Here is a 27,349-nt window from a genome sequence, read left to right on the forward strand (position 1 = left end):
CCGTTTGGTTGATGAGATGAGACACGTTTCGTCTCATATTTAGTGAGACAAAGATAATGGGATGCTTTGTCCTATAGAACAAATTTTGTTTAAATTTCCGTTCATCATCTCTCTTAGAACAACTCGTTCTACCCATATGAAACACAAAATTATAAAATTTTAAGACAAAAATACCCCTTATCTTTTTTCAATATCTACACTACCCAAATCATAAAACAAACCCTAAAACTCTATCATATTCATTACATCGTCTCTGCTGCTGCCTTTGTTTTCCCGTAGCCTTCCTCCTCCTCCTCCTCATCCTTTCCTCATCCTTTCCCCTTCCTCCTCCTCCTTCCTCCTCATCCTTATCCTCTCCTCCTCCTCTCCCGTAGCCTTCCTCCTCATCCTTATCCTCCCCTCATTGAAATTCTTAGCACTTGATCGTATGGGAGAACCATGGCCTGAAGCTCAGAAGGTAACCTGGCTTTCGTTTCTCCGAAAGTAAAACTTTCACCTAACTTCTTCATTTCAATAACTGCTTTATTTCAACCTTCATTGATAACAACTACAATATTTGCATCAGCATCATTACTAGTTCTCTTCCTCTTCCTAATAGGTTGAGATGCACTAGATGTAGCAACAAAAGGAGATGGGGTAGGTGAAGTCGGAGGTCTCGCAATCCTCATTTTCCAACCCCATGTTTTCGATACATGATGAATACCCCATGTTATCGATGTGCGCACGTACGATAAGTGTACTGGGAACATGTTCATTTTGCGGGCAGCAATTATGTGGACTGTGAACGATTTTCCCGCATATGCAATGGTTTATGGGTGGAGCACTAGGGGTTATATGGCATGCGTTGTATGCAATGATGATGTAACATCTAGCTGGCACGCTAGGAAAGTTTGTTACCTTGGTCATCGGAGATGGTTGCCATGGGACCACGAGTGGCGGGAAAATGATAAAAAGTTTGACGGGAAAACAGAGCATCACCTCAGACCTAGAAAATTAAGATCAAAATTGTCAATGAATTTGTTTTGATTTTGATGAATTAAATTGAATTTGTAATTCTTAATGTTCGTTGGAGAACCTCTTAGTACATAAACCCAAGTTGGAAATAGGATTTTATTATTTAATCAAAGTTATTATTTTATCGAACATTCATTTATTGAGGTTAGAAATTATTTTTCAAACCCCCATTTCTCCCTCTACATACGTTCATTTGTTTTTAGCTTTTAAATTGAATAAATTAGAAGGTATAAATAAAACAATTAAAGAGTACAAAATGTTTTCATTTTTTCCCTTTTACTCTCTTTCCTCTTGACACAGCATTTTCTCCACAACCTCGCTATCAATGCTGTACTCCTCTCTCTACGCACATGGCCCAATCGTGACTAACAAGTAGTGGACCTTGCACCATTTCGTTCCTTGCAATGCAAGCTAACAAGAACCCAGATAATTCCTGATTGATCAAAAGAATAGCACTTGCCAGTTGCTACCATACCAATCTTGTTAATTACAAGGTTTTAATCTCCAAATAAAAATTACAAGAGTTCATGAAGCAGTAATGCAACTAGCAGTCGCAACCGATAAACTCGACTGGTACTTCATCCTTAATCCTTTTTAACTGGAGGCGTTCTTCCTCGCTGCATAGACTCGGTAAGCCGCCACTCCAACCATGGCCACTGCAGCTCCCACTGTGAAGAGAACACACAAATTCCATAAACTACACAACACAAATCATAATCACTGAAAAACGAAAGACCCTAACAAACTGACAGATGAAGCCAAGTTTTTTTTTTTCTCCGCATAAAATGTGGCAAGCTTTGTCGTTCTTTGTTTATTACTGAAATTTCATTTGAATACGTGCATTTCTAACATAAACTTCTCCTAAAAGTGAGCACGTTAGCTTTAAACATAGCATCCGCCGGGCGTGGAACCCCAGAAGTCACCCTCTACCCAAGGGCAGGATATGCCATTATGCCCATGTCTTTAGTAATCTCAGTTACACATCAAGCAGGACTGACTGAGTACCATATAAAGACAATTAAAATTCAAAAGATCATCATACCTGAAATAAACATAAGAGATCGGTTAAGGATCTTATGGTATTGCTTGCGGGTCTTTCCAGCCTCAGTCTCAGGAATGCTCAGATGAGGGTGTTCCGCGGCAGTTACAATTTTACGAAATACATTGTTGAAATCACCCAACTTTGTGCTGATAGGTATAGGAGCCTCTGTTCCCATATCCTGGCTAACCTGCACGAGTATATTAAAAATATGTCAATTATTAGGTTAGATAAGAGAATGCATTGACATCAAATATAGTTGTACAACTCCAATTAGATGGCCATGCAAAGAAGGAATGCCAAGCTCAAAACAACCAGACTTATTTCAAACACTACGCACAATAACCCACACAAACTTCAATTAACTCAGTCAAAGAACGAAATGCTGTCAAAATGTTGTAAAATGCATCTTGCATTGAATACCAATGAAATAAACTTCAGAAAGCTTTCAACTATTTTTGGATAACCCCACACAGGAAGAGAAAAAGAGAGAAGAATAAACTGTATACACACTGAGCAGACTATTATATATAAAGGGCAAACATAAATCTAAAGGCACAACAACAATGATTAATGTAACCAAAACTTTCAGGAATAGTTGTAACCAAAACTAATGGTTGACCAGGTAAATCCATTTTACTTGCAAAAAGTATAAAGTAAGGGAAAAAAATGGTTAATGTATAAATAGACATACCCTCGTAGAATGTTGAATGGCCGATGGGAATGCATCCAGATCATCTTTAGCTGCAACAATGAGGCAAGGTACCTCAAAGCCAGTAGTCTCACCATGACTAGCAACTTCTATCAGCAACTCAGTTGCTCTCCTCCAGGACGACTCATCAGAACTAGCAAGAAAAAAGACACCACCCATTAAAGAGGTATAATTCAACAGTAAGATATTGCTAACAGTAGGGAAAGAAATGTATGCATGCCGAAGTAATGCTCTGAGTCAACCTACGATTGGTTGTCAACAACAGGCAGCACCCAAAGAGAGAGGTAAATAAACATGTGCGTGTATAATTTACAAATACAAGTCACTGTCAACAATGTACATTTCTGTTTTTCGGATTATTGACAACAAGGCACTCTTGCTATCCTGGAAACAGAAACGTAGATGAATATTTATAAACTTGGATCTTTTTCCATTTCACATGTTTATGTTTATCGATAATATTTCCAGCAATTAAAATATCAGAAATTTACCATTTGTATTAGATTATGGCTTCACAATTGAAAAACAAATAGGAAAAGACATACCATAAAGGTTTCAAATCAAGAAACAGAAACTTGGATCTTACATAGGAGAAGAGAAACAACCACCCATGTTGTACTACGGAAGATAACAGAAGAGTAACATGATTCAAGAAATATTAAACACCCATTTTAGGCTTCTGCTTACCTGTCGTGAACAAACACAGCTATGTCACATGCAGCCAAAGCCTCTTTATTTCTGAGAAATTTCTCAACTCCATCTTCAGGAATTTCTCTCATTACTAGTGTTTTCTTGGGTCCCTGTGTAAATACACTGAAAATCAGCAAACCACTAAAAGGACTAATAATAGACCTCACACAAAATAAATCTCATCAATCAAACTAGATTTGAAAGCATACAAAATTACTTATTAATGAAGTTTGGGGTAAATCTAAGCATGAATTTAACAAAATTTGGTGATCCTATATTTAGATAACGTAGCCAGTGAAAGTATATTCCATGTAATTGTCAAGACACAAGGTGCTTCATGTAGTACAACTTACCCCGGGTTGATCAACAACATTAGCCGCATAACGCTCCCCAGTGGTGGGATTATAAGTATCAGAAAATGGCCTGCAGCAATTCCAGTTATTGTCAAAAAAATTGTTACAAAATTTAATTTAAAAAATTAAAGTCAAATGGAGAAGCAATCTGAATCAGACCTTCCAAGAAAAGAATCCAATAATGCAGATTTCCCAGCCTTCTTTGGACCAAAGACAAAGCATTGGAAAACATTTCTTTCCGATTGCTGTTTCTTGCGATCTAAACGTCTCTTTCTAGTCACACGGATTGTGGATGAAACATCACCAGGATAACCAATGTATATCAGATTCTCCATGGTAGAAGCTGGGTTTAGGAGTGTCATGAGGGCCCACTGAAATTATGCATATTTGTCATAAAGTTAGTTAGGCACATAGAAGAATAACAGTTGGTTGTAATGAATGTAATAAAGTGCCAACATGACTGAATGTCTATGGAAGTAAAAGTCCATACAAACTATAAGTTGAGAGTTGAATGACAAATCTTTAATGTGAATCAAGAACAACGAGCATAATACTCCTCCTGCCCCAACACAGAGAGATAGAAATAGAGATATATTACCTGTGACAAAAATCCATCAAGTGATAACCCTCCAAATGCATTTTTCTCTGCAGCATCCTTATATGGATGTTCACTAAATGGGCTGAAATTTCAAACGCCAAAAATCAAAACATACCAAGATCTTCAAAGCTAGGTATTATAGTGAACTAGACTGAGAAATTAAGTTATTAATACTACAAACTTCTGAACATCATTATGAACTATGAAGCTTCTACTGACAAAACTTTTAACTGAAAACCAACATTTAGGTAAACTTTTGTGTTTCTATTTTCTAATGTCATGAGCTTTAACAATTTTTTTTTTTTTTGAAAGGACACGAAAGAATTTTATAAAAAGGGAAAGAAATTACAAAAGGGGAAAAGAAAACCACGTGGAAAAGATATCCACCTGGAGCGTGGGGAAACACAACTGCAAACAGGATCTCTCATAGTAAAGAAACAAACTAGTTGCAATGAACTAAAACAAATGGAAACAGAAATGATACTAATAAATAAAATTTACCTTGCTGGAGCAGTAGAAAATAGTTCTTCAAGTTCACGTGGTCGGAGGGCCCCATCCTGGTGGAAAGAACATATAGGTCCATGATTATAAGAACTAGGAGAACAACTAAGGCACCTAAGAGGTTGTAAGGCTAGATCAAGGTGAAGATCCTCATTTTTCTCTCTCTTTTTTTCTGATAGAGAGACTTTTATATAAAGTGAAGATCGCAATGAAGATCCTTGATGACACAAAATATTGGAAATTAATCAACAATGTAATAGAGAATGTAGCATTTATGTAATAGAGAATGTAGCATTTAGGATGGATGAGTACTAATACATACACCATCATTGTCATACAAGTCAAAGTTAGCCTTCAGAAACTCGATTGCCTCATTTGTCAGCTCCACACTCTGCCCACATGACAACCAAGTACATCAACATGAAACATCTCCAGAAAATCTAAAAGGAAACTAAAAGACTGTAGTACACACTTAGAACAATAGATATAATTCACAAAATAATCTCACGAACATGATGTACTTAAAGTAGCATGATTATGGCAAATCACATATAGGGCTCAGTATTGTCTCCAAAGGCCCAGCTCGGATTGATGGCTATTTCTACAGTTCTATCAAAGAATATGTTTACGTACAGAGAATTAATAATTAGGCAACACACACGAGCATTACCTGTAAACAGGTCGGGTATATCGGGTTTGGATCGGGTTCAATCCGACCTGTTCAGTTAATGGATCACCCGAACCCGATCCTTTAAGCTAATGGGTCACCCGTTAACAATTATTATTATTATTATTTTTTTTTTGCATAGAGTTTTTTTTTTGTTATTAAGACTTTACTGAAATTACTAAAACATCCTCAACTAACGGATGCTAATGGGTCTAACGGCCCAAAGTGACCCGTTATTTAACGGGTTGTTAACGGGTTCACCCATTAGCGACCTGACCCGTTAAACATCCACCCAAATACTAATATTAACGGATCGGGTCGGGTCCAAAATGACAAGTCTACGAGCATAGGTAGATAAGGTACTTAATTAATAGGACTCTAGCACTTGTTGAATAAGAAATTTTTACCAAAATAAAGAAATTAGTTGTAAAACGAACACGAATAAGTTACAAAATTTTAGAAAATGATGATTCAAAACTCAATGAATGTCTTACTTCACTTCAACATTAAATATCAACACGTAGTAAAACCATCTCATCACTGATAGCAGCACAGAATAGAAACCATAACTCGATTAGTGTTACCTGGTCAGGAGTTCGTTTAGTGGGAGATGGGATTAGTTCATCTGCAAGTCTTATTTCATTGTTGTATCCAAACTTCCTAAGGACAGTCCACGTTGTCTCTAGACGTCCCTTCTCTATGAATAGTGCATGAAGGAAAAGAAAACCTGTCAATGTAAGCCCATGTTCATTGACTCCTTCTGGTAATTTTTCTTGCACAACCCTCTTAACACCCACTATTTCAGAAGGTTGTAATGGAGCATTGAAACATTTAACCTGTTCACAATAAGCAGTGAAATTTTTCATGAATCTCAAGAACAAATTACCATGAATTCAGCTTAGGAGATTCGAAAATATAGCTATAAGATCATATAAAATAATCACACAGAACACTAGGACTTTGGAACAAAAGTTAAGAATAGGACCAGAATATGGCGAACTAGAAAAAAGAGAACCTGGAAATCATTCAACTCTGCATCACTGAGGGCACCATCCCTATCATGATCACAAAGAATGAATATCCGCTTCAAGGCTCGCACACATTGGTCCTTTAAAGTCTGTGTTTCCTGATCAAATAATGGGCCCGTTGGATGCAGCACAGCTTTTTGTGCATAGTAAAAAACTTCCGGAATCTGCAAACAGAAAGATATTGATCGTATAGAGTCCAAGAATTGATGTACATGCCAAAATAACAACACTGTTTGAAACAATAAGCCATCAATGAGTCATTGGTTTTGGTCAGCAAAGTCATCCATTTAATTCAGGCCATAATAAAGATGAAAATAGGTTCTCGTAGCCATTTTAACTGACATTTTAGTAAATGTTGCACACAAGTAATTCATAGAAATGCGTGGAATACAATCGCAGGTCCCAAATCATTATGACCCGCTCAAACACACATATGAAAGTATGAATGAAATGCAACACATCATATGGTGCATGTTAAATTCACAAAAAGTTGATATACTAACTGTTAGACGCAAATTTGATCCCACATTAACCAACAAAAGGAAACTTGAAAAGACAGGAGTCATTACTGCATACCTGAATATGTTTATATGCTGAACATTCAATGCAAGTTTCAATCTCCCGAAACTGTTGCATTATTGGTGACATCACTTGTTCGAGGCTCACCTGTTGGTTCTCATCTCTCAAATCCAGCTTACAACCCACCACTATAACAGGTACCTTTACCTGTTCATTAAATTTCACATTTTCCCACCATAAGTTCATACTACAAGACAAGTGTTGCTCCATTAACCTCCATATCAAACTACTTTTCAAACAGATCAGTGAAGCAATAGAATTATCAGGCTTCATTTTCATAAGTTCACAATGAATAATATACTGTCAAGATTAAGGTTTCTTTTCATCAGGTTTTTTTTTTTCTTCTTGTTTTTGACCATAAAAGGCAGGTGTTAAAACTTTTGGAGAAGAAGAACGGGTATAGTGAGGAAAAGAAGGCAAACACACACCTCTAGTTGACGAAGTTTTGGAAGCCAAAAGGTACTCAACCGATCAAGTGTCTGGGGCTGATTACACGCATAAGTAAGCACGACTGCATCAGCCCGCTTCAATTCTTCAGCAACTTTATTGGTATCCTCGGGTCTGATCGAGTAAACATAATAAAACAATTCAGTATCATAATAAAGATATCGGCTGGAGGAAGACTGACGAAGATGACATGATCCCTTATATGGTTGGACTGGAAAATAATATAACACTTATGACCTAATTCTCTTCCCTTCCAACCCATTCTATGCAGAAAACGGACCTTTCAAAGACACATACAAAGCAAAATTTACAATTCAAAATCAGCAACTAAACTGATCATTTCCTTATGTCAACTACGAGATTCATACCGAGAAGATGTGTCGATAATGGTGATGGGCACGCGTTCAGGGTAGAAATCTTCAGGCAGCCTTGTTGGGGGCAGCACCGGAGGCACATTTGCCGGAAAGTTCTCGGTGGCAGCAGTCACAATCAAGCTGGATTTCCCCGTGCCGCGGTCTCCAGCCACAACAATTCGGACTGCAGTTTGGCCAACAGGGTGATCATTTCCTGCTGCAACTTTGGCCATTGAAACTGCAGAACAAAACCCAAAACCCTAATCGCTCAATAAAAACTATCAACACATAAAAACATAAAAGTGCGATTCGCACGTAAGCCTTGCGATAAGTGCAGTGGCCAATCCAGAAAACACTCAAACGATTAGTGGCAAACACGAATCAAATTTTTTTTTCTTTCAATCAGGCATAGATTCCATCAAGCTTTTAGCTAAGCTAGCGACTGATGCAATGGCAAACCCGTAAATAACTTCACTTTTCAGGCGCAGAGATTTCAAGCAATCAAGAAATAGATTCAAAGAGCGTCGGCGTAGTGAAGGAGCGGAAGTGCACAGAGAAGGGTAGTGATGGAAGCGATGGAACGAATAGTAAATCACCTGAATAACGGGGAAAAAGATGGAGGCTTTGAGGAACTCTTTCTTCGTCGGAGAAGATTCGATAAAACCCACCAGAAACCCTAGCTGGCCCGGCGGCGACTGCGGCAGCGGTTGCTGTGGCTGCTGGGTGAGAGAGAGATGAAGCGTGAGGAAGTTTCAAAGGAAGAAAAGCGTTTTCGGCTTCCGTAATTTTGTTACCCAATTTTTTTATTTTTTATTTTTTATTTTAAAGGCAGAGACGCATTGCCCTTAGCATTATTGGATCATTCAATTACATCCGTTCATCATACATCGTACAGTAAAATATTATTGTAATTTCTTTATTTAAAATTAAATATAAACAATACCTGATCAAAACTGACTACATTATATATAATGAACGGATATGATCCGATGAAGATGCTCACTCTGATTATGCAAGCTGAGTTACATGTTGAGTTTGTCGTTTTTGCCACGTCCAAAACTAGAAGTTTCGATAGGGCGGTACCCATGCGTGTCGTTTCATCGAGTCATATGTGGATATAACAAGGATATATTTATCTGGAAACACAATTAGATACATAAATCGTAATGATTTAATTAGTTAACAAGATTCCTAAAAGATAAATTTTTCAAAATAAGTCTGGAATACGCGGTAGGTCATAATACAAGTGAAGAGAATTTTTTTTTGGTAAAGTATAAAAAACTACCTAAATTATTGGTGTCACGACACTTTTATACCTCATCTTTTAAAATTAACAATGGCATACCTCATCTTATGAATTTGTGCCAATGTCATACCTCCGTCAGTTTTTCTATTAATTTGTAAGTTAAGTGCTGACGTGACTAGAGAAGGGACCCATTTTTTATTAAAAATTTAATTAAATATTAAAAATTAAAAATGAAAAAACTAATAAAATAAAAAAATGGCCTAAGGGATCCGGCATTCCCTTTCCTCCACCCGCACCAACCTTTTTTCTTCTTCTCTTCGACAACCACCAAACCCTCCCCCGTCCCCCCAACCTTAAATAGTCACCATCTCTCTCTCTCTTCTCTTTCTCCTCTCTATGGGATGCGGTCTCCCTCCTTCGTCCTTCTCCCCACTCGCACTCATCCTTCCCTCACCACGACCTCCCAACCCGACCCACCCCTCCCTTGGTCCCTCCATACCCAACCTTCCTTCACCACCCCACCGCCGCCTCTCTTCCTCCATCTTCATCACCCCACTGAAGAAACCAAAAAAACCAAGCCCACACCCAGATCCCACACCAAAAAAAAACCAAACCCACACCCAGATCCCTTTCCACTCCTACACACCCATCACCCTCCTACACACCCAAACCCTCAATTCCTAGAATCAAGTTTTAGAAAATGGGAGAGGTTCGAGAAGGTGCATCGGAAACCTAGATCCCCTTCTATCCTTTCTAATTTCTTTATCTCTTTCTCTCTCTCTCCCCAAAACGCAGACTTACAAGCCATGGAACGCACGAATTCTCTCCACCCTCACCTCATCACCTTTCTCTCTTTTCACCTCCTCATCCTCCTCCTTCTCTCTGATTGCCGCCGCCAAGCTTACAAACCCTCTCAGGCTCGCCAAGTCCAGCTTCCTGCCTGTGCATGCGAAGCAGTTGATCAGAGCCTTCAATCTTTTCCTGAGGAAAACATCAACATCATCGACGACCCCGATTCCTCGACATGAACAAGGACCAGCTCAAGAAGTTGCGGATGAAGTCATCGTCGGCCTCCTTGGCATCGAAGAGGGTGGGTGGTGAAGGAAGGTTCGGGGGGACGAGTAGGAAGGGTTTTTGGGTTTCTGGGTTTTGGGATTTTAGGGATGCAGGTTGCAGCCTTGCAGGGAGAGAAGAGAGAGAGGCGAAAGAGAGAGGAGAGAGAGGGGGTTGGGTGGGAGAGAAAATGATCTGGGTTTTTGGGGAGGGGGGACACGGGTTAATGGGTATTTTTTGGTTTTTTTTTAAATTTTTTTTAATAATTAATTATTTTTTTAATATTTAATTAATGTTTTAATAAAAAATGGGTCCCGTCTCTAGCCACGTCAGCACTTAACTGAAAAATTAACAGAAAAACTAACAGATGTATGACATTAGCACAAATTCGTAAGATGAGATATGACATTGTCAATTTTAAAAGATGAGGTATGAAAGTGTCGTGACACCAATAATTGAGGTAGTTTTTTGTACTTTACTCTTTTTTTTTCTATGTCCTTTCTAATGACATATGACATATGTATGTACGGCAGACTAAAAATCTCTCATTATATCTTAATAGTTTCATATGTTGACGTGACTATTGTTTAATGTACCTTAATTAAATCTTAAAAAGGAGCCAATGTTGCATCTAAAAAGTATTGAAAAGATAGGGATTTTAATTTTCCCCTTTAGTTTGGAGTGGGATACACGTATTCAAGTGATGAGTGAAGAAAATAGCTAGAAAAAGACAAAAGGAGAAGGTTATTAATATTCTCCATTATATATTTCATATTTGAGCTTTGAAGTATTAATTTTTAATGAAAAATTTGGAAAAATAATCAAAATTTGAATACCATATAGAATTATAGCCATGTTTTTAAATTTATGATAATATTAAACAAAAGTTGATATGGAAGTATTAATATACCTTTAAAGTTATGGGTTCAAAATGGAGAAATCGAAGATTGATACGAAGTCGCCACTTGCAATTATCATCCACACATCTAACTTTCAAACAATTCTTAGTCTATTTAGCCATTTTGAACTCATAATTCTTCCTCATTGCAACCATAACTAATAATTACAAGTCACTAATTCATGTATTAGTACTTTCATATCAACTTTTGATTATAATTATCATAAATTTAAAATGGTATTTGTAATTCTAAATAAAATTGGAATTTTTGTTATTTTTTATAAATTTTTTTATTTTGAATAATTCTTCATAATAAAATACTCCAAATTCCAATAAGAAAATTAACAAATGGGCACCCTTTGGCATAAACAAAGGGGACTTTAACGAAAAACTCACAGTACTGTTCACTTTAACGAAAAATCACATTTTTACCTTAAAAAATCAATGCTGATACTATTCATTTTATCATTTATTTTGTCCTTATCGTTAAAACTCAGAGTTTTTAAATTTTTTTCATTAGTTTTCCTGTAACAAAGTCCATACAAGAAGAAATGCTTACATAACACAAAATGATACGTGAATGTTTATTCGTGTCATGTAAGCTGTTATTTTATGTCAATATCGAGGGGCATACTCAACATTTAAAGTGCTGTTATGGAAAGCTTAAAAAGTTGTTGAGAAATGAGGTTGCCATGTAATCAGCGTGGGAAAATACGGCCGGTGGCGGACCACGACCAAGAAAAACACATAGACACGCTGAAAACAGCCCACGATTTTTCAAATCTTAACAAAACGACATCGCATCGGTCCACCTCCTCCTCTGCTTCCGTCACTTCTCTTCCCACGCCACACCGAAACCTTCCATATTCAACGCCTATATATAAACATATTTTTATATCTAACGTCTCGGTTCCAATGATCTACCAAAAAGTAGAATAAAATAAAAATTCAAAGAAGATGGGGCTTGATCTTGATCTGGAATCAATATCCGAGGCGACGTCAGGAGCCGTTGGATCACTCGTAAGCACCACTCTGCTGTACCCGCTCGACACCTGCAAAACCAGGTACCAAGCCGAAGTTCGAGGCAATGGTCAGGCCAAATACAGGTAACCATTTTTTGCTCTGGGTCTCTGTTTTTCTTTGGATTATCGTTCTCTGATTGGTTTTCCAGCTTAATTGTGTATGTTCTGTATTTTTTGGGAGAATTTGTGAGTAAATTTTAATTGGGTCGGTAGTGTTTGGCACTAATATGTTGTTAATGTTGGAGAGCATGCTGGGTGATTAGTAAGTAATCTTTTAGATTAGCATGTAATGAAGATGGATTTTGGGAGTTTTATGGAATATACAAAATTGGGTTGTGAGTCGTATCGGATTTCATCTCAAGGTGGTAACTTGCTAACTTTAAATGCAATTCGACGATCGTTTTCGGGTTTTTAATTTCCGACCGGTGTCAATATTATCAAAGTTTTTAGCATAAAATGAAAACTTTATACTGGAAAGTTTTGAAATCGGAAAAAGTTAAATGATTTTGGTATATGGCAACAGTTGAACAAATGTTCTTCATGGAGGGGAGAGATTTTTCAGTGTGACGGGAAGTACATCACTATACAAATGGTAAGATATGTGTTAAAAAGTTAATAACTTTAAAAATAAAATTTCACCCTTTATAAAAGTATATGGTGTACCACTCGTGTTCTGATTACAAGGAAAAATTTCTCCATGGAGAGAAACTTACCTATAAGTGGGATGCCACGGTGGCGTAGTATCTCAAATCAATGGTGCACTACCATGTGTAAAAGTTATAAAAACATGGCGGTTTTGGTTGGGATACCGCCACGGTGAAATCTGAGTTGGAGGTAAGTTCTTATCGGCAGGGATCCAAGATTCTGTAGATTCTGACAGAATGTTGCAACCCGAGTGTCAGACTTTCAGACTCGGAATTTATCCAGTCATGTGTGCATATATGAAGCTTTTCTTTTCTTTATAGTTTACCGGGCGTCTATTTGGTTCATTTAATAATGTGTTCTCTACTGCTAGCAGACAATAGCTTCTGTGGTAGTACATATTGTTTGAGTCAGCGATCAGATAATTATATGGTATATAATTCACTAAATTTCTTTGGTTCTGGCTTGTATAGGAACCTTTCGGATGTGTTTTGGGAAGCAATATCCACACGCCAGGTTCTTTCACTGTATCAGGGACTCGAAACAAAAAGCCTGCAATCCTTCATTGCTCAGTTTGTTTATTTTTACGGGTATAGCTATTTCAAAAGACTATATGTGGAAACAAGTGGTGTTAAATCAATAGGGACGAGAGCAAACTTAGTCCTTGCAGCTGCTGCCGGAGCTTGCACTGCCATTTTAACTCAGGTGAACCCTTTGTGTACAGTTCATCGCACTTTTGATTCTATTCTGATGGTGAAATGGCGTATAGGAAGATTATGGATTTATTCATATTGGTTTAGTGACTGGAATTTAATGACTGTCTGTTCTACGTCTGTGTAGCCTTTGGATACAGCCTCGTCAAGGATGCAGACAAGTGCCTTTGGAAAATCCAAAGGATTGTGGAAGACCCTTACAGATGGCAGCTGGATTGATGCATTTGATGGTCTTGGAATCTCCCTGTTGCTGACCGCAAACCCTGCAATTCAGGTAGTTGTCTTGTCATTTTTTATCTAAAATTACTGATTTTGTTGCCATAAGTCTCTAGAATTTAAGTTTTACCTTCAACTCAAAATATTTAAGATGGTAACTGAAGCTGAAACTGAAATTGTTATTTACTTCAGTATACGGTGTTCGATCAGCTAAAACTCAGACTCTTGAAAGGGAAAGATAAATCGGGCAAGGGTTCATCGCCAGAAGCCCTTTCTGCCTTCACAGCATTTGTTTTAGGTGCAGTCTCGAAGACTGTTGCCACCGTTCTGACCTATCCTGCCATCAGGTACATATTGCTCTCACAAATTCCATCTTATTTACAAGGTTGACCCATGGAATCAATTGAAATATTTGCTCACTACAGGTGTAAGGTCATGATCCAAGCTGCTGACGAAGATGATGGAAAAACCAAAAACCCCCGGCCAAAGTCCAGCAAAACGATTCCAGCAGTCCTATGCGCTATATGGAAAAGGGAAGGGATTCTCGGCTTCTTCAAGGGATTGCATGCTCAGATCTTGAAGACTGTCCTGAGCTCAGCATTGCTTCTGATGATCAAGGAAAAGATCTCCGCCGCTACTTGGGTTCTTCTACTTTCAATCAGAAGGTCTCTATTGCTCACAAGGGGCAGACTAAAAAGTGCTTGATTGCAATTGTGTCGACAAGAATTTGCAGAATTCACATGTAAATTAGGTGGGAGTTTTATCTGCTTACCTGAAATGAATGTACCCTTTGAATTCGGGGTACTAAGGCCATCTCCAACCAATCCGGCCAGAGGGGCTCGTACTTTTGCAATAAAGCAGTTTTGTTTGTTAGAGGAGAAGGATGGTTCAGGCCTTGCTTCAAAGATGGTGGCCTTGTCAATCTGTTGGAGCTTAGTATTTAGGATGAAAAACTTTTATTCAGAGAAATAATGTAGCGCAGAAATTTTGGTCTGCAAAAATATTGATTTATAAATTTTAACTGTGTTAGATTTATTACCCTTGGAAATGTGATTTACTGATAGTAATTTTATTTGTGAATTCTGTTCAACTAATGTTAGAGCTAATCAGTTACCTAATTATTTTGTTTAAAAAAAAAAAGAGTGAAAAATGACATCAGATTGAGAGCCAAAAGAACAGGGAAATCAGGAATATCTAATTTATTAATTCTTATACAAGCGATATTGGGGGTTTGGAATCAAACTCATGACCAAAGAAATGCAAATAAATAAAAATATCTTAAAATTCAATAAATTAAGCACAAAAAAAAAAGTGAAAATGCGAGAATAAAAACGTATACAAGAAATCTGTAAGATAATTATATTTATGTAGGTAGGATGAAACTTAAGTTGTTAAGAGTATTTATTCATGTACCTGATATCTTGTGCACCAAAGAACGAATATATATGCAAATTGGAAGCGAGTTCAATTGGCTAGAGTATTGTACCATCCTTTTGCTCCCAATTTGAATCGTTATTTTATAGCTTAGATTAGAATATTTGCTTGAATCACAAGAAAAAAAAAAGTTTTGCAATGACCTTGTAACTAATTAGCTCAACTTGTTAAAGCCGTTTAACAAACATACACTTGAAGTCGTGTGTTCGAATCTATTAAGTCCAATTGAACTTAGACCCAGCCAAAGCAAGAGAAGGCCAAACCTATATCCAATTTTTTGTTTTTATTTCTTTTCTTTTTTGGTCCAAGTTTTTATTTTTTTTTTCAAATCTCACCTCCTCACCAATTTCATATTTGTCTCATGTGAGAAAAATATTATGAATTATTTTTTGCTATGCCCCTTTTAACTTTACTTCAATCTCAATTTATCCTTCCAACATTTTTTTTAGTACATTAATATTTTACACTAAAAAAATAAAAGTTCGGTTAAATCATACAATAAATAATCTAATTTGATATCAAATTCATTATTCATGAGATTCGAACAAAAATCTCTAACGAAGAAGAGAAATAACATATTTGTCACCCTCAATTTAATTTAAAAGAGCAAAAAAATAATAAGGACGACGCGCTACTCCAAGTCGCCAACAGCACCGAGAGATCTCATCTGAGCGAGAGGGCACGGACACGAGGAGGAGGAAGAAGAAGAAGCGGAGAGAGGGCAAGATGATGTCCGGAAATTATACCAGCATTGACAACCAGAACGTCTCGGGATCTGTTCCTGCTGTAAGTAGTATATTCAATTTCAAATATACGTATATTTATACATATATTTATTGTATATATATTGATGTTTGTGATGAAATGATGTTGGATAATTTTGCAGGCGGTTCCAGATCCAGGCCACCTCACCGTCAAATTCCAAGGTACAATTCGTGTTTCTACTTTTGAGCTCTGGAAATTAGTGATTAGTTTTGTGGAATTTCAGTACCTTTTGTTTGGTTGGCGCGAAATTGGAAGGAAAATAATGCTAAACCTGATTAGATTTAGGATTAATCAGCTACGAATCGATGCGTATATGTGTTTTAGTATTTTGTTTAGCTGTTGGAAATTGATGCAGGAAACGAATAGGGAAATCGAATCCTAATTTTCTTGCATTTTCTCAGCAATCAAACGTCTTTTGTTTAGGTTAAATTTTCAGTTGAAAGTTTAGAATTTTATTGCCAAAGGGCTTTATCGATTAGTGTATCGAAAGAATAAACCTCTGATCGGCTGAGTTTAATGTAACTAACTTCCAGCTTAATTGCTATGTTTAGAGTTTCTGGGTGTAAAGTTCTCTAATTTTTTTTATTTATTATTGTAATAAGAGTGTGATTTAAACTGATGCAGATTCAAGCCTTCAGACGTTTCCTCCATCTGGGACGCAAGGGAAGATCGCTGGTGGTGCCCTCCCTCCTCGTGATGCCGATGGTACATTTTAATTTTATATATGGAATTTGGCGAACCATGCTCTGTCTTGATATGTGACTTTCTGATGTTGTTTCTGCTATCTAGTCCAATGAAAACAATCTTTGGATCCAATACCTAATGGCTTTTAAAAACTAAGTTTAAAGTCTTGGAGACAATGGTTTGAAGATGTAGGATGATAGGACGTCGTGCTTTTCCATTGTAGTTCTATGAGTATGAGTTTAAGTATAGGCCACTGAACACTTTGAGGTGTTAAACTTTACGATAAGACTTTTTTTATTCATAACGAGTGTTAAAACTACTGGCCGTAACCCCTTCCATACATGTTCCACAATATTGTTTGTCGACTTTAAATTTTGTTTTCCATGGATGCCAATTTTTTGTTGTGTCATGTTATGGTCTGAAATCCATGTTTTCTCTCTTGATACAGACACATTTTCTAAACCTGTATCTGGTTCTGATGAACCCCAGCAAGGTGGTTGGCTACGGGTATTCTCTGTAGCTTCTTACAAGCAATACTTTGATGTTGACACTTCCGATGTCCTAGAGAGGATTAAAGATTCACTTCTTCCATTCAGTGGAGCCTTCAATGAGAAAACATCTGACAGCCCAGATTTGTAAGTTTTCTTTTGGTAACTTAACTGATTATCTGTCTCTAAAGTAGCAATTTTGAGTAGTTTCAAATTGCATTGTACTTTTTGAACATCCTCTGAGATGCCGCCAGCAACAAACGTCTTTTTGACAATTGATAATTCTGGATAAAGATTTTGAGATTAGAACAAAATCTTTAAAATTGAGAAACTATTTGAAAAAGGTTGTCTGCGCTGTTCAATAGTTTGGAACTACATTGTAGAAGTTGCACTAAAAGTCTCCTCTGTATCTTGACGGTTTATATTTGCAACCGTTTATTTGTCTATAAAATCTTTACGGTGAGACACCTGTCATTCAATCTTAACTTCAAATGCTGTGCAGGTATGGACCTTTCTGGATATGCACTACCCTAATATTTGTAGCAGCTGCAATTGGCACTTTTGTGACATATGTAGCACACAAGGTCAAGAGTAAAGATTGGGAATATGACATTAATGTGGTGCAATGGTCAGCGGGATTGTTCTATGGTTATGTCACTATCGTCCCTCTTGTACTGTATGTAATTCTCAAGTACTTCTCGGCACCATCAGGTCTTGTTCAGCTATTTTGTCTCTATGGTTACTCTCTGTTTGTCTTCATTCCAGCATTGGTAAGTCTCTGGTTTTCCGGTGTAGTTTTATATTAAATTTATTACCGCAAAGATGTTTCTTTAAAGGTTTAGGTGTACAAGATCTAAATCGAATCCTCTCCCAAAAGCTTATGCCAATTATTTTAAGGTGTATACTAGTGTATACATATTCAAGGTGGAAAGATGACTTTTGCCAGAAATTTCGCGTACTGAAATTTTTGTCAAATGGTATTTCACCAATTTCATAAAAATCCCGGAGAAGCTTTTCTAAACATCGTCAATTCTAATAGTTTTGGGCACAAATGTCTTGGTTAAGACTCGGTTATAAAATCTTAATTTGCCCTTCGTTATTGTAAGAACCAATGTTTTAATAGGTTCGGGATGGGTACCCATCGTGGAATTCTGTTGTGAGCTTCTCTTTGTCAAAATACAGAAAAGTCTCAGTAATACTTAAGCTGACATTCCTCCTCTGTTTGGTTGCAGTGCCTCTCAATTGTGCCTCTGGAAATCTTCAGATGGGTAATTGCAGGCATAGCTGGGGTTATGTCCGCCACCTTTGTTGCAGTTAATCTTCGCGCCCACATCGTATCAGCAGGTGAAAGGTGGTTCTTGATTGTGGCCGCGATCTTTCTGTTGCAGTTGGCTCTGTCCCTCGTCCTAAAACTCTACTTGTTTACCGTCACGGTCTAGGATTAAAACTGTGCTTTCACAAAAGGCATCAAAGAGTTGTAGATTACACGGTAAGATATTTTTGGTCAATTTACTTGTTACTGTTAGCTGAAATATCATTCATCAACTAAAGAAACATCTTGTATCCATTCTTTTCGGCAATACGAATTCGTATGTATCAAAGTATGCTCTCGGTGTTCGATATTCGATATTTCTAATTTGGTTGCAGGTGTCGTTGCTAAAAATAAGCCTTTTCTTAATCCATTTTTCAGTCCGCTTTTCTCTATGAAAACCAAACTTTGGGTTCAAATTCGTTGATGAACAATTTGGGTGGGTTCGGTTGAGAGGTGTGATTAACGGTATGAAGAATTAGGGGTGTTCGAATTTCAATAAAACCAGGCCTATTTGGTCCGGTTCAATCCAATCCAATCCGATTTTGGTTGGTTCGACCATTTGGCAGATCGGATTGGATCTCTAATTTTAAAACTGTCAAGATTGGATAGGATGGCGGGTTTGGTTGTGAGAATTAATCGAATCCAATCAATCAAGTTGGGTTCATGATTTCTTTTTTTGTTTTGTTCCTTTATGAGCATTTGAGATTGAAAAAATTATGAACAATTTAAGTTGATGGGGACTATGTTTAATGTCCTATGGAGCACTTAATTTTATTTCACCATTTATTATTCAATTTGTTTTTTTTTTCTCACATTTACATGTACCGAAAATGTGTGATTGGGGATTTAACGGCAATTATACGGGAATTATTTCATAGTTCGTTATTTTAATTCCATTATTCAACTAATCATCCCATTGATTAAATTGGAAAATCCACAAACCAATATTCATTGGATCAGATGCGGATTGACTAAATTTCATCGATTTCAAACTGACCAACACTTTTGAGAAGAATGCTACTTTTTGTTCTTGATCTAACCATTGATGCATTTATGAACTCTGCATATATAACCGGTCAAAATCAACTCACGTGTACACAATGACCAATACCAACTCACGTGTGTCGTGCGAGATTGACTTTGGTATTGCTCTTAATTGTACATGTAAGTTACAGTTGGCTCCTCAAGATTTCTTATAGTTTCATGATTAACAAAAGGAATTTGGCGATTTCCTTCTCATTTTTCTACAAACCACAGCTTAATAATCATCACACTACTGGGTAAAGTCGACTAATTTTTCATCTGGTTTTTAAGTCAATTAGCATGGTCAATGTCGGCTAAATTAATCTACATTTTCCGTTCAAAAGTTCAATCAATAACAAAGATTCTTGCCTGAATTTAAATTCTTAAAAGAAAAAATACATTAAATTAGTTTCTCATAGTTGATTTCGAAACATATGTTAGGTTAGTTGGTCAAAACAATCTATGTGGGCCTTGAATTGAGTCGAAGTCCCATCTTCATAATTTCTTTTCAATTTAATGTTTGGATGTTAGGATTTGAGCTAGAGAAATGCTAAGGAGACTCTCTCAAGTGAGACTCTCCATAGACTATTTTCCACCTCGTGTTTTTGGCACAAGGTTTTATAATGTTGTCACGAAAATTGTGCCAAAACAATGAAGTGGTGGAGAGTTCATGTAGAGTCTCACTTTTAAGAGAGTTTCCTTAGTATTTCCCTTTGAGCTAACATGCACAAGAAGATGGACATAATTACAGTCCTGCTCTGTTAAGTCCCAATTTTGAGGACTTGTGAGGGCCAAAATGTATATTAGCGACAAAATTATATTAGTTTAGATCAAATGAGCTTAATAAAGCAAAACCAACTTAAAATCCTTGAACCATTAGAAAACTCATTTTCTTGTTTTGTTTTATTAAGTTGTCAGATTTTACGTCTTTGGATCTAAATTGATATAATCTTATGGTTAATATGCATTTAATCCTCACATATCTTCAAAATGGAGACCTTAGGAGAGAAGGACTCGATATATTTATAGGTATTGAAATGATCAATCACATATGTCAAACATGAGATTGTAAAGACAAATACCTCTAGTTTGTAGTGCTACTGGAAATTCCTATCCTCAACAAAACTTAGAATGGTTTAGAATTCGTTTTTACAAAAGAATATGATGTTAAATTTCTAATGCAAAAAATTTAGGCTTGGCAATTTCTTGTACAATTGCTAATTCCCTACGAAATAATACGAAAATAACATGTTCTAGGTCAACTCATTAACAATTCGAGTCGTTATCGGGTCACCAGTTAATGGTCAAGTCGTTATCGGGTCACCTGTTAAGAACTCAATAAGATAACAAGTATGACAAGAACACAACCCATTTTCCAATTCTAAACATTAGACATAATTTCGAGCATGACCTGTTAATCGGACACGAAACAAACGACTCGTTAAAGAATTATGTCGTTATTGGGTCACCTGTTAAGAACTTGTTAACATAATGGCTTAACACAACACTACCTATTAAGATAACGAGTATGATACAAAAACAACACAAATACAACCCGTATGCCAGGTAAAAAAATATAAATGGTCCAAAAGAAAAAGAAAAAAAATGACAGAGAGAGAGAGAGAGAGATAAAAACAAGACTGACAGATTGCAATGGAAGAATGAGACAGTGCTAAACACGAGTAATAAAGAAATGAGAGAGAGATTAAATTAACCCTTTTCTGCCTTTTAAACAAACATGTTTTACTTTTTACCTGGTTTTTATAACGTATTCATCAAACAGGCCTGTTTGTTTAGGGCATCACTATCTTATTAAATTCATACTTGTCTCATGTCAAAGTTCTTTATTTTTACTTTTTACCGGGTGCAACTTGGCCCTTAAATCTTAATCACTTTTGGCAACGCATGCATTAATTTTACCAAAACAATAGCTGAAATGCATACTGGTTTCTGTTACACATGAAAATCAACACAAAATAACTATATAATATGTTGTCTGGTAGAGTTATTTAGACACTTGTTTTTACTTTTTACATATTTCTCTTAATTTTCGACCGTCAGATCGAATGAACTGAAGAAGATCAATGACAAAATATTATCAAAAATGTGTGGAAGGTAAAAATAAGTGTGTAAATAGTAATCTCCTGTACTGTCAGGGTGCGTTTGGTACGCAGACGGGACGGGACGGAACGAAGGTGTAATTTTTGAAAAAGACATGGGGTATATTTGTCTTAAAATGGTAAAACATTGTGTTCCACAGACGTGGAACAAACCCGTTCCAGGGGGGAGGTGGAACGCAAAAACACCCAAAATCTGTCCCGTGGAACAGCCCGTTCCACCCATTTTTGGCGCACCAAACGCGGGACGGAACGCCTCGTCCCGTTCCGTCCCGTCCCGTCCCACGTACCAAACGCACCCTCAAGGCACCATTTTCTTACCACGCACACCTCTATTTGTTTTTAATAGGGATATAAACTCATTTCATCCTCTGCATGCCCTTTTAATTCTGGTCCTTGATTCTCATAGTTGGAAAGAAAAGAGTGGTGTGCAAGACGTGAAAAAGGGTTGTGATAAATCATTCCTCGTTATGGCTTTTTTGATTGAATAAATCAAATGAGAAACAAGAGACATAATAAATAAACGGTTGTGAGAAGAAGGAGAAAAGTTGTGCACATATCATAGGATAGCTAGCCACATCTAATATTCAAACTCTCTCATCACAAATATATATCGTTCTTGCATCCATATGTTTCCAGACCTCTGATCAAGAGCAGATAACTACCACTAAGCCAAAGATTAATTGGTATGCAGTGGATGAGGCACATGATCAGTCACAAGACCTAATTGTGGGTAAGAGAGATCTCAGACAAGATTAAGAAAAGATTAGACAAATCTTAAGATTCTTAACAGTGAGATTAAAGAAAGAAGGGATGCATTAATGGAAAAACTTCCATAAAAGCTAGTCCAAAAGAAGAAACAAAAAGCATGGTAAAATACATAATTACAGTACAAGAAAACGTAAACACAGAAAGATGCAATGTGATTTCAAAAGGCAAAGTTCCTGGTTTTCTGAAACATAAAAACGTAATTAAAAAATTAAACAAGGATTAAGAAATAGAAAATTATCGTACGTTAGCCTTGAAAATTGCATATATTCACGTGGATACTAGCACTTTACTAGTTTAGAGACGCTTGAAAATCCGAATGAAGAAACTGGAGACAACCCTAATGAAGAGTCAAAGCCAAGATCCTGAATTTGAGGACCTTTTTGAAGACAATGCATAAGTTGAATTAAGGCTTGATTACTAGTAGTTTATATAACATTTTATATTATTGGACTGGTTAGTTTGGTACGACTAGTGGCAAAGCCTGAAATGCTACCATAGGGGGTCAATCTTAAATGTCTATAAGCTTAAAGTGAAAAAGAAAAAAATTTACGAAAGCTTATATAATAACACAAAGTCATAGTTTGAAAACTCGTTGAAGATGATTTTAAATGTATTGTACATTAACTTCTACATTTCTAGTATGACATAATTAGACATAAAGTGTATAATTAGGCTTAGGTGATTAGCTAATAAGTGATCGTTGACACCATAAAGAGAAAAAAAAATATAAAATTGTAAATTTCATTCATGAGTTATATCTATGAGAATACAGGTCAAATAATCAAAGTATCGTACTTTTCAATGGTCAAAACCTTAAAGATTTTGATATAAAAAGCCAAATACACAATCATATAACAAAAACTTGAAAGTGAGAAAGGTCAAGTGTTTCTCTGGAGCCTTCATTCGCTCTGCCAATAGATACAACTTAAACACAAAACACTATTAGTGAATCACATCTAATTTAAGCTGCATAACCTTATAACTCAAGTGATTAATAACGTTTAATTCTGCAGTTTTCTAGCTACCGTTTATTCAACTTGAAAGTTACAACTGAAGTTTTACTATACACTTAGACAGCTTGTGTTTGAATTTTCTTTCCCCTTATATTTCTCGTGTATATAAAATATCTTTTGTTTTAATTAAGGTGTGGTAATTGTGAAATGTTAAACAATATTAAAACAATGGGGTTCATGGCATGGGATGGTGTAGGACACAAGTCACACACAACCAGTCAAATAAACAACCGTCACAACGCCATTAGTTAAAGTCTCACTCCTATCATAGTTTATGACCTGGGAATCTGACCAATTATTCACACATGCACACTTACTCACACACACCACCAATTACATATTCCCATTTGTAAGTTTACAACTCCTTCCCTTTAAAAACTTGCCAACTTTCTCTGCATGCCCTATCTCTCTTTCTCTGTCTTTCTCTCTCTCTCTCTCTCCCCTCTCTCTCTCAACCAAAAGAAACCCAAAAGTTGGATTTTATACTCTCCACATGTTTGCTTAAAGATAAGCTGAAGGGAGACAAAGACAGCATTTTTTGGATCTACAGAAGCCATGTTCATCACAAGGAATCAAGTCATTGGCCTTCTTTTGATCTTCTTGGGCATCTCCGGCTTAAACGACAGCGGCGGCGTTTCCGGAGCTAGATGCTTAAACGAGAAGGTGGAAAATCTGGAGAAGCCTCAAGTTTTCAACTCCCCGTCAGATGATGAAGGTTTTTTTGCCACAATCAACAGACAAGTGCCTTCTTCTCCTGACCCATTGCACAATAGGTAGGTTGTTGAGAAAAAAAAAAACATAAATATGTCGCTTAGCAGTTAGCACTAGAAGCTAGCTAGCTGTACATAACCTACCTATATGGCATGAAAGGTTGGATTATAGAAAGAATTGGTTGCTTCTTTGTGACCGAGAGATCATAAGTTCGAGTTGTGGAAACAACCTCTTTGCAAAATAAAGGTAAGGCCGCGTATGATAAACGTTCTCCTGACTTTCTCAAAGCGGGGAGCTTGTTGGCTTGGGATCGCTCTATTTTTTGTTTTGGAACTTTAATGTATAACTAATGTCTGTTACAAAATCCAGAAAGTGCAGACATTTTTTTTTGTACTTTTAGAACTTTTATTTTATTTTATTTTTATACAATGTATTTTTGGAACCCCAACCCCACTTAATGGGAAAATGCTTTGTTGTTGTTGTTGTAATGTATTTTTGGAACCCTAGATTTATAGGTTTATAAGAAATTATATGTTTTTGGCCTCTGGTAAATGTGAGTTTTATTACTGCAAATTAGAAAAGTATAAATATCATCTCGAGCATATAGCTTTGATCAGTTTTCGGCCATTGCAATGATTGCATACAAGGTTCGAATTTCAACCACTCGTCTTTTGTAGTTTTTCAAATCACGGTGACAATTTTTACGTGTAGCTGGAGAAATTTTTCTAGATACCGGTACACCAATTGAGCTGGTGTTCCTAACCAATAAAAGTTAGACACCTTATTACCTAGTTTTTTTAATAAGAAAACTAATGAAAAAAGTTTGAAAACTTTGAGTTTTAATGATAAGGACAAAATAAAGGGTAAAGTGAATAGTACCAGAATTGACTTTTTAGTATAAAAATGTGGTTTTTCGTTAAAGTGAACAGTACCGGATGCTTTTCGTTAAAGTTCCCTTTTTTAATTAGGAAAATGTCAACTTAGTATACTTTTTTGTCAATCAGAATTCCTAATTTACCCTTAAGTGAAATAAAAATTAAAAATAATCACCCTCCCTCTCACAACACAACCCACCTCGCCGCCTAGAACTTACCCAACCACCACGCACCTCCATCAAAGTTGATATTTTCACCGGAGAAACCCCATCAAATTCTCTCGCTTCATACTTTTTCCTTTCTCCTCTTCCATTCTTAGCTTTACATGGTACCCAAGAATGATTGATGACAACTCCGACCTTCAGATCTACAGTCACTGATCTCCGATCGAAGCCTAGGAGTGTCGTTGACAATTTCTGAGATCCTTCTCCGGCGTAAGGGAGGAGTAGAATTAAAAATAGGAAGAGGAAGGGAAAAAGAGAGATAGGTGAGGGGGAGATGGGTGGGGTGGGGTGGAGGTCGAAGACCTAAAACGAGAATCTGGGTTTTGTGTTTTATTTAGAGCTTGTTTGGTACTCTACTTGAATCCAATTTTTTAAACTTAAAAACAATTTTCAAGTTTTAGGCCTTAGACCATCTCCAACCCTGGGCTAAAAGCCAAATTACCCCCCAAATTACCCCCCCAAACACTCTCCAACCCATGCTAAAATTTTAGGCTAAATGCCAAATGCTATTTCTGGGCCAAATACCCCCCAGCTTTCCCCCCGGGCTAAATGCGAAATGTTTATCGGAATTTAAATTTTTTTAGATTAAAATGTTCATAAAATTAATTTACAATAATCTACATATTTATTTTTTTAAAAACAATTGATTTAAGAAAAAAATTTAGGCTAATTTCATTCTTTAATAATTCCGGGCTAAAATTTTAGGGTAGAAGGGTTGGAGCAGAAAAGATGTTTCTGGGCTAAAAGCTAAATTTTCCGGGCTAAAAAATTTGGCTTTTAGCCCAAGGGTTGGAGATGGTCTTAAGAACTTGTTTGGTAGGATAATTTTCAAAAACGGAATTCAAGACTAACTAAAAAGTATAGTATATTTTCTAAAAACATAAAAAGTTAATTTTTAAAGTCTTTAAACTTAAACTCACTTCTTTCTTTTCTCTCACTCTTCCCCTCTCACTCCAAATCTATCTCTCTCTCCTTTTTTTTTGTTAACCTTTTTCATCTCTCCTCTAATCAGCTATCTTTATTCTCTCGGTTCTTTCTCTCACTCTTCTTCCTCTCTATCTTGTTCGATCCCCTCTTTTTTTTCTCTTTCCTTCAATCATCTCTTACTTTCTTTCCTCATCTCTCCTCTTTCTCCCTCTCCTGCAACCCCATCTTTTTAGATCTCTTTGTCTAGTTTAAGTCGTAAGATTAAAAAATTTAAATCGCAAACCAATCAGGTTTTTGAGTTTTAAAGAAAATTGTTTTCAAGAAATGTTTTGAGAAATGATTAAAATTTTCAACAGGCCCTTAACTTTTTCTGTTTTTTATTTTTTTTTATAATTATTTTCTAAAAAGTTGAGTATTAGGGACTAATTAGGAAGATGGTAACTCAAGTGCCAACATGTAGCTATCTTGTGTACTCGGTACCTAGAAAAATTTCTCGTGTAGCTGGGATATCAACTTATTTTTTTATCTCACTTATCGCGTGACTTTTTCAATCACGTAAATCACGTGTAACATGAAGGATGAAAGTGGTTAAATCTTATTATACATCCTCAATTCCACTTAACAAAACTAACGATGGATTTGATGTTGAATACGGAAAAATATAGAAGCAACCCTACAAACACAGCAAATAGACAAGATCTGGGACATGGGAATCTCCCTGTCATTGTGGGCGAGAAAGATAAATCTAAAAGTTGATGCTTCAAAGTCGTCGCTTTTTGACTTCGAGAGCAAAGCAAGATTCCAAATACAGTAATTTCCACGATTTTAATCCTAATTACAAGATTCGACGTAAAAAATAGAGTGTCGACTATCAATTTTAATCCTAATCATGCAAAAATATTTCAATTTGTGGGCTCTGGATTATTTTGTTGCATATGAAAAGTTATTCGAGAAAGATAATAAAATTGACTAAAACAATATGATTATATTTGATATCGACAACATAATGTATAAAATGTGTTATTTTAATAAAAAAAAAACTAATGAAGAAGGCTTGAAAACTTTGAGTTTAACGATAAAGACAAAATAAATGATAAAATGAATAGTATCATGATTGATTTTTTAGTGTAAAAATTTGGTTTTTCATTAAAATGAACAGTACCGAAAGATTTTCATTAAAGTTTTCTTTTAATAATTATATTATATAACCCAAATCGAGGGACCAACTCTTTTG

At 36.3% G+C, this 27,349-nt stretch overlaps 3 protein-coding genes and 1 long non-coding RNA gene across 4 annotated transcripts; 3 read left to right on the plus strand and 1 right to left on the minus strand.

Annotated features, from left to right (window-relative positions):
* Nucleotides 1-225: 225 nt before the first annotated feature.
* On the plus strand, nt 226-1,143 carry LOC108174720 (uncharacterized). Its single transcript, XR_001791575.3, has 2 exons — nt 226-457; nt 599-1,143. It is a non-coding gene; the product is annotated as an uncharacterized lncRNA (long non-coding RNA).
* A 283-nt stretch (nt 1,144-1,426) lies between these two features.
* On the minus strand, nt 1,427-8,772 carry LOC103451327 (mitochondrial Rho GTPase 1). Its single transcript, XM_029090020.2, has 15 exons — nt 8,578-8,772; nt 7,997-8,219; nt 7,610-7,742; nt 7,179-7,328; nt 6,590-6,766; nt 6,159-6,410; nt 5,230-5,298; nt 4,908-4,963; nt 4,407-4,488; nt 3,968-4,179; nt 3,809-3,878; nt 3,453-3,565; nt 2,748-2,898; nt 2,057-2,243; nt 1,427-1,682 (listed from the first exon to the last, which is right to left on the minus strand). The coding sequence occupies exons 2-15, from the start codon at nt 8,212-8,214 to the stop codon at nt 1,609-1,611; spliced, it is 1,944 nt and encodes a 647-aa protein (XP_028945853.1). The 5' UTR covers nt 8,215-8,219; nt 8,578-8,772; the 3' UTR covers nt 1,427-1,608.
* Nucleotides 8,773-11,814: 3,042 nt separating this feature from the next.
* Nucleotides 11,815-14,851, plus strand: LOC103413960 (peroxisomal adenine nucleotide carrier 1). The gene is made up of 5 exons (XM_008352391.4): nt 11,815-12,284; nt 13,316-13,547; nt 13,683-13,829; nt 13,964-14,118; nt 14,197-14,851. Exons 1-5 carry the CDS (start codon nt 12,136-12,138, stop codon nt 14,474-14,476), a joined length of 963 nt encoding a protein of 320 aa, XP_008350613.2. The 5' UTR covers nt 11,815-12,135; the 3' UTR covers nt 14,477-14,851.
* Nucleotides 14,852-15,731: 880 nt separating this feature from the next.
* On the plus strand, nt 15,732-18,746 carry LOC103430477 (uncharacterized). Its single transcript, XM_017330973.3, has 6 exons — nt 15,732-15,991; nt 16,092-16,131; nt 16,595-16,675; nt 17,103-17,289; nt 17,645-17,912; nt 18,375-18,746. The coding sequence occupies exons 1-6, from the start codon at nt 15,932-15,934 to the stop codon at nt 18,579-18,581; spliced, it is 843 nt and encodes a 280-aa protein (XP_017186462.2). The 5' UTR covers nt 15,732-15,931; the 3' UTR covers nt 18,582-18,746.
* Nucleotides 18,747-27,349: the final 8,603 nt, after the last annotated feature.

The sequence above is a fragment of the Malus domestica genome, chromosome 12 (assembly GCF_042453785.1).
Source record: "Malus domestica chromosome 12, GDT2T_hap1".
Taxonomy (NCBI): Eukaryota; Viridiplantae; Streptophyta; class Magnoliopsida; order Rosales; family Rosaceae; genus Malus; species Malus domestica.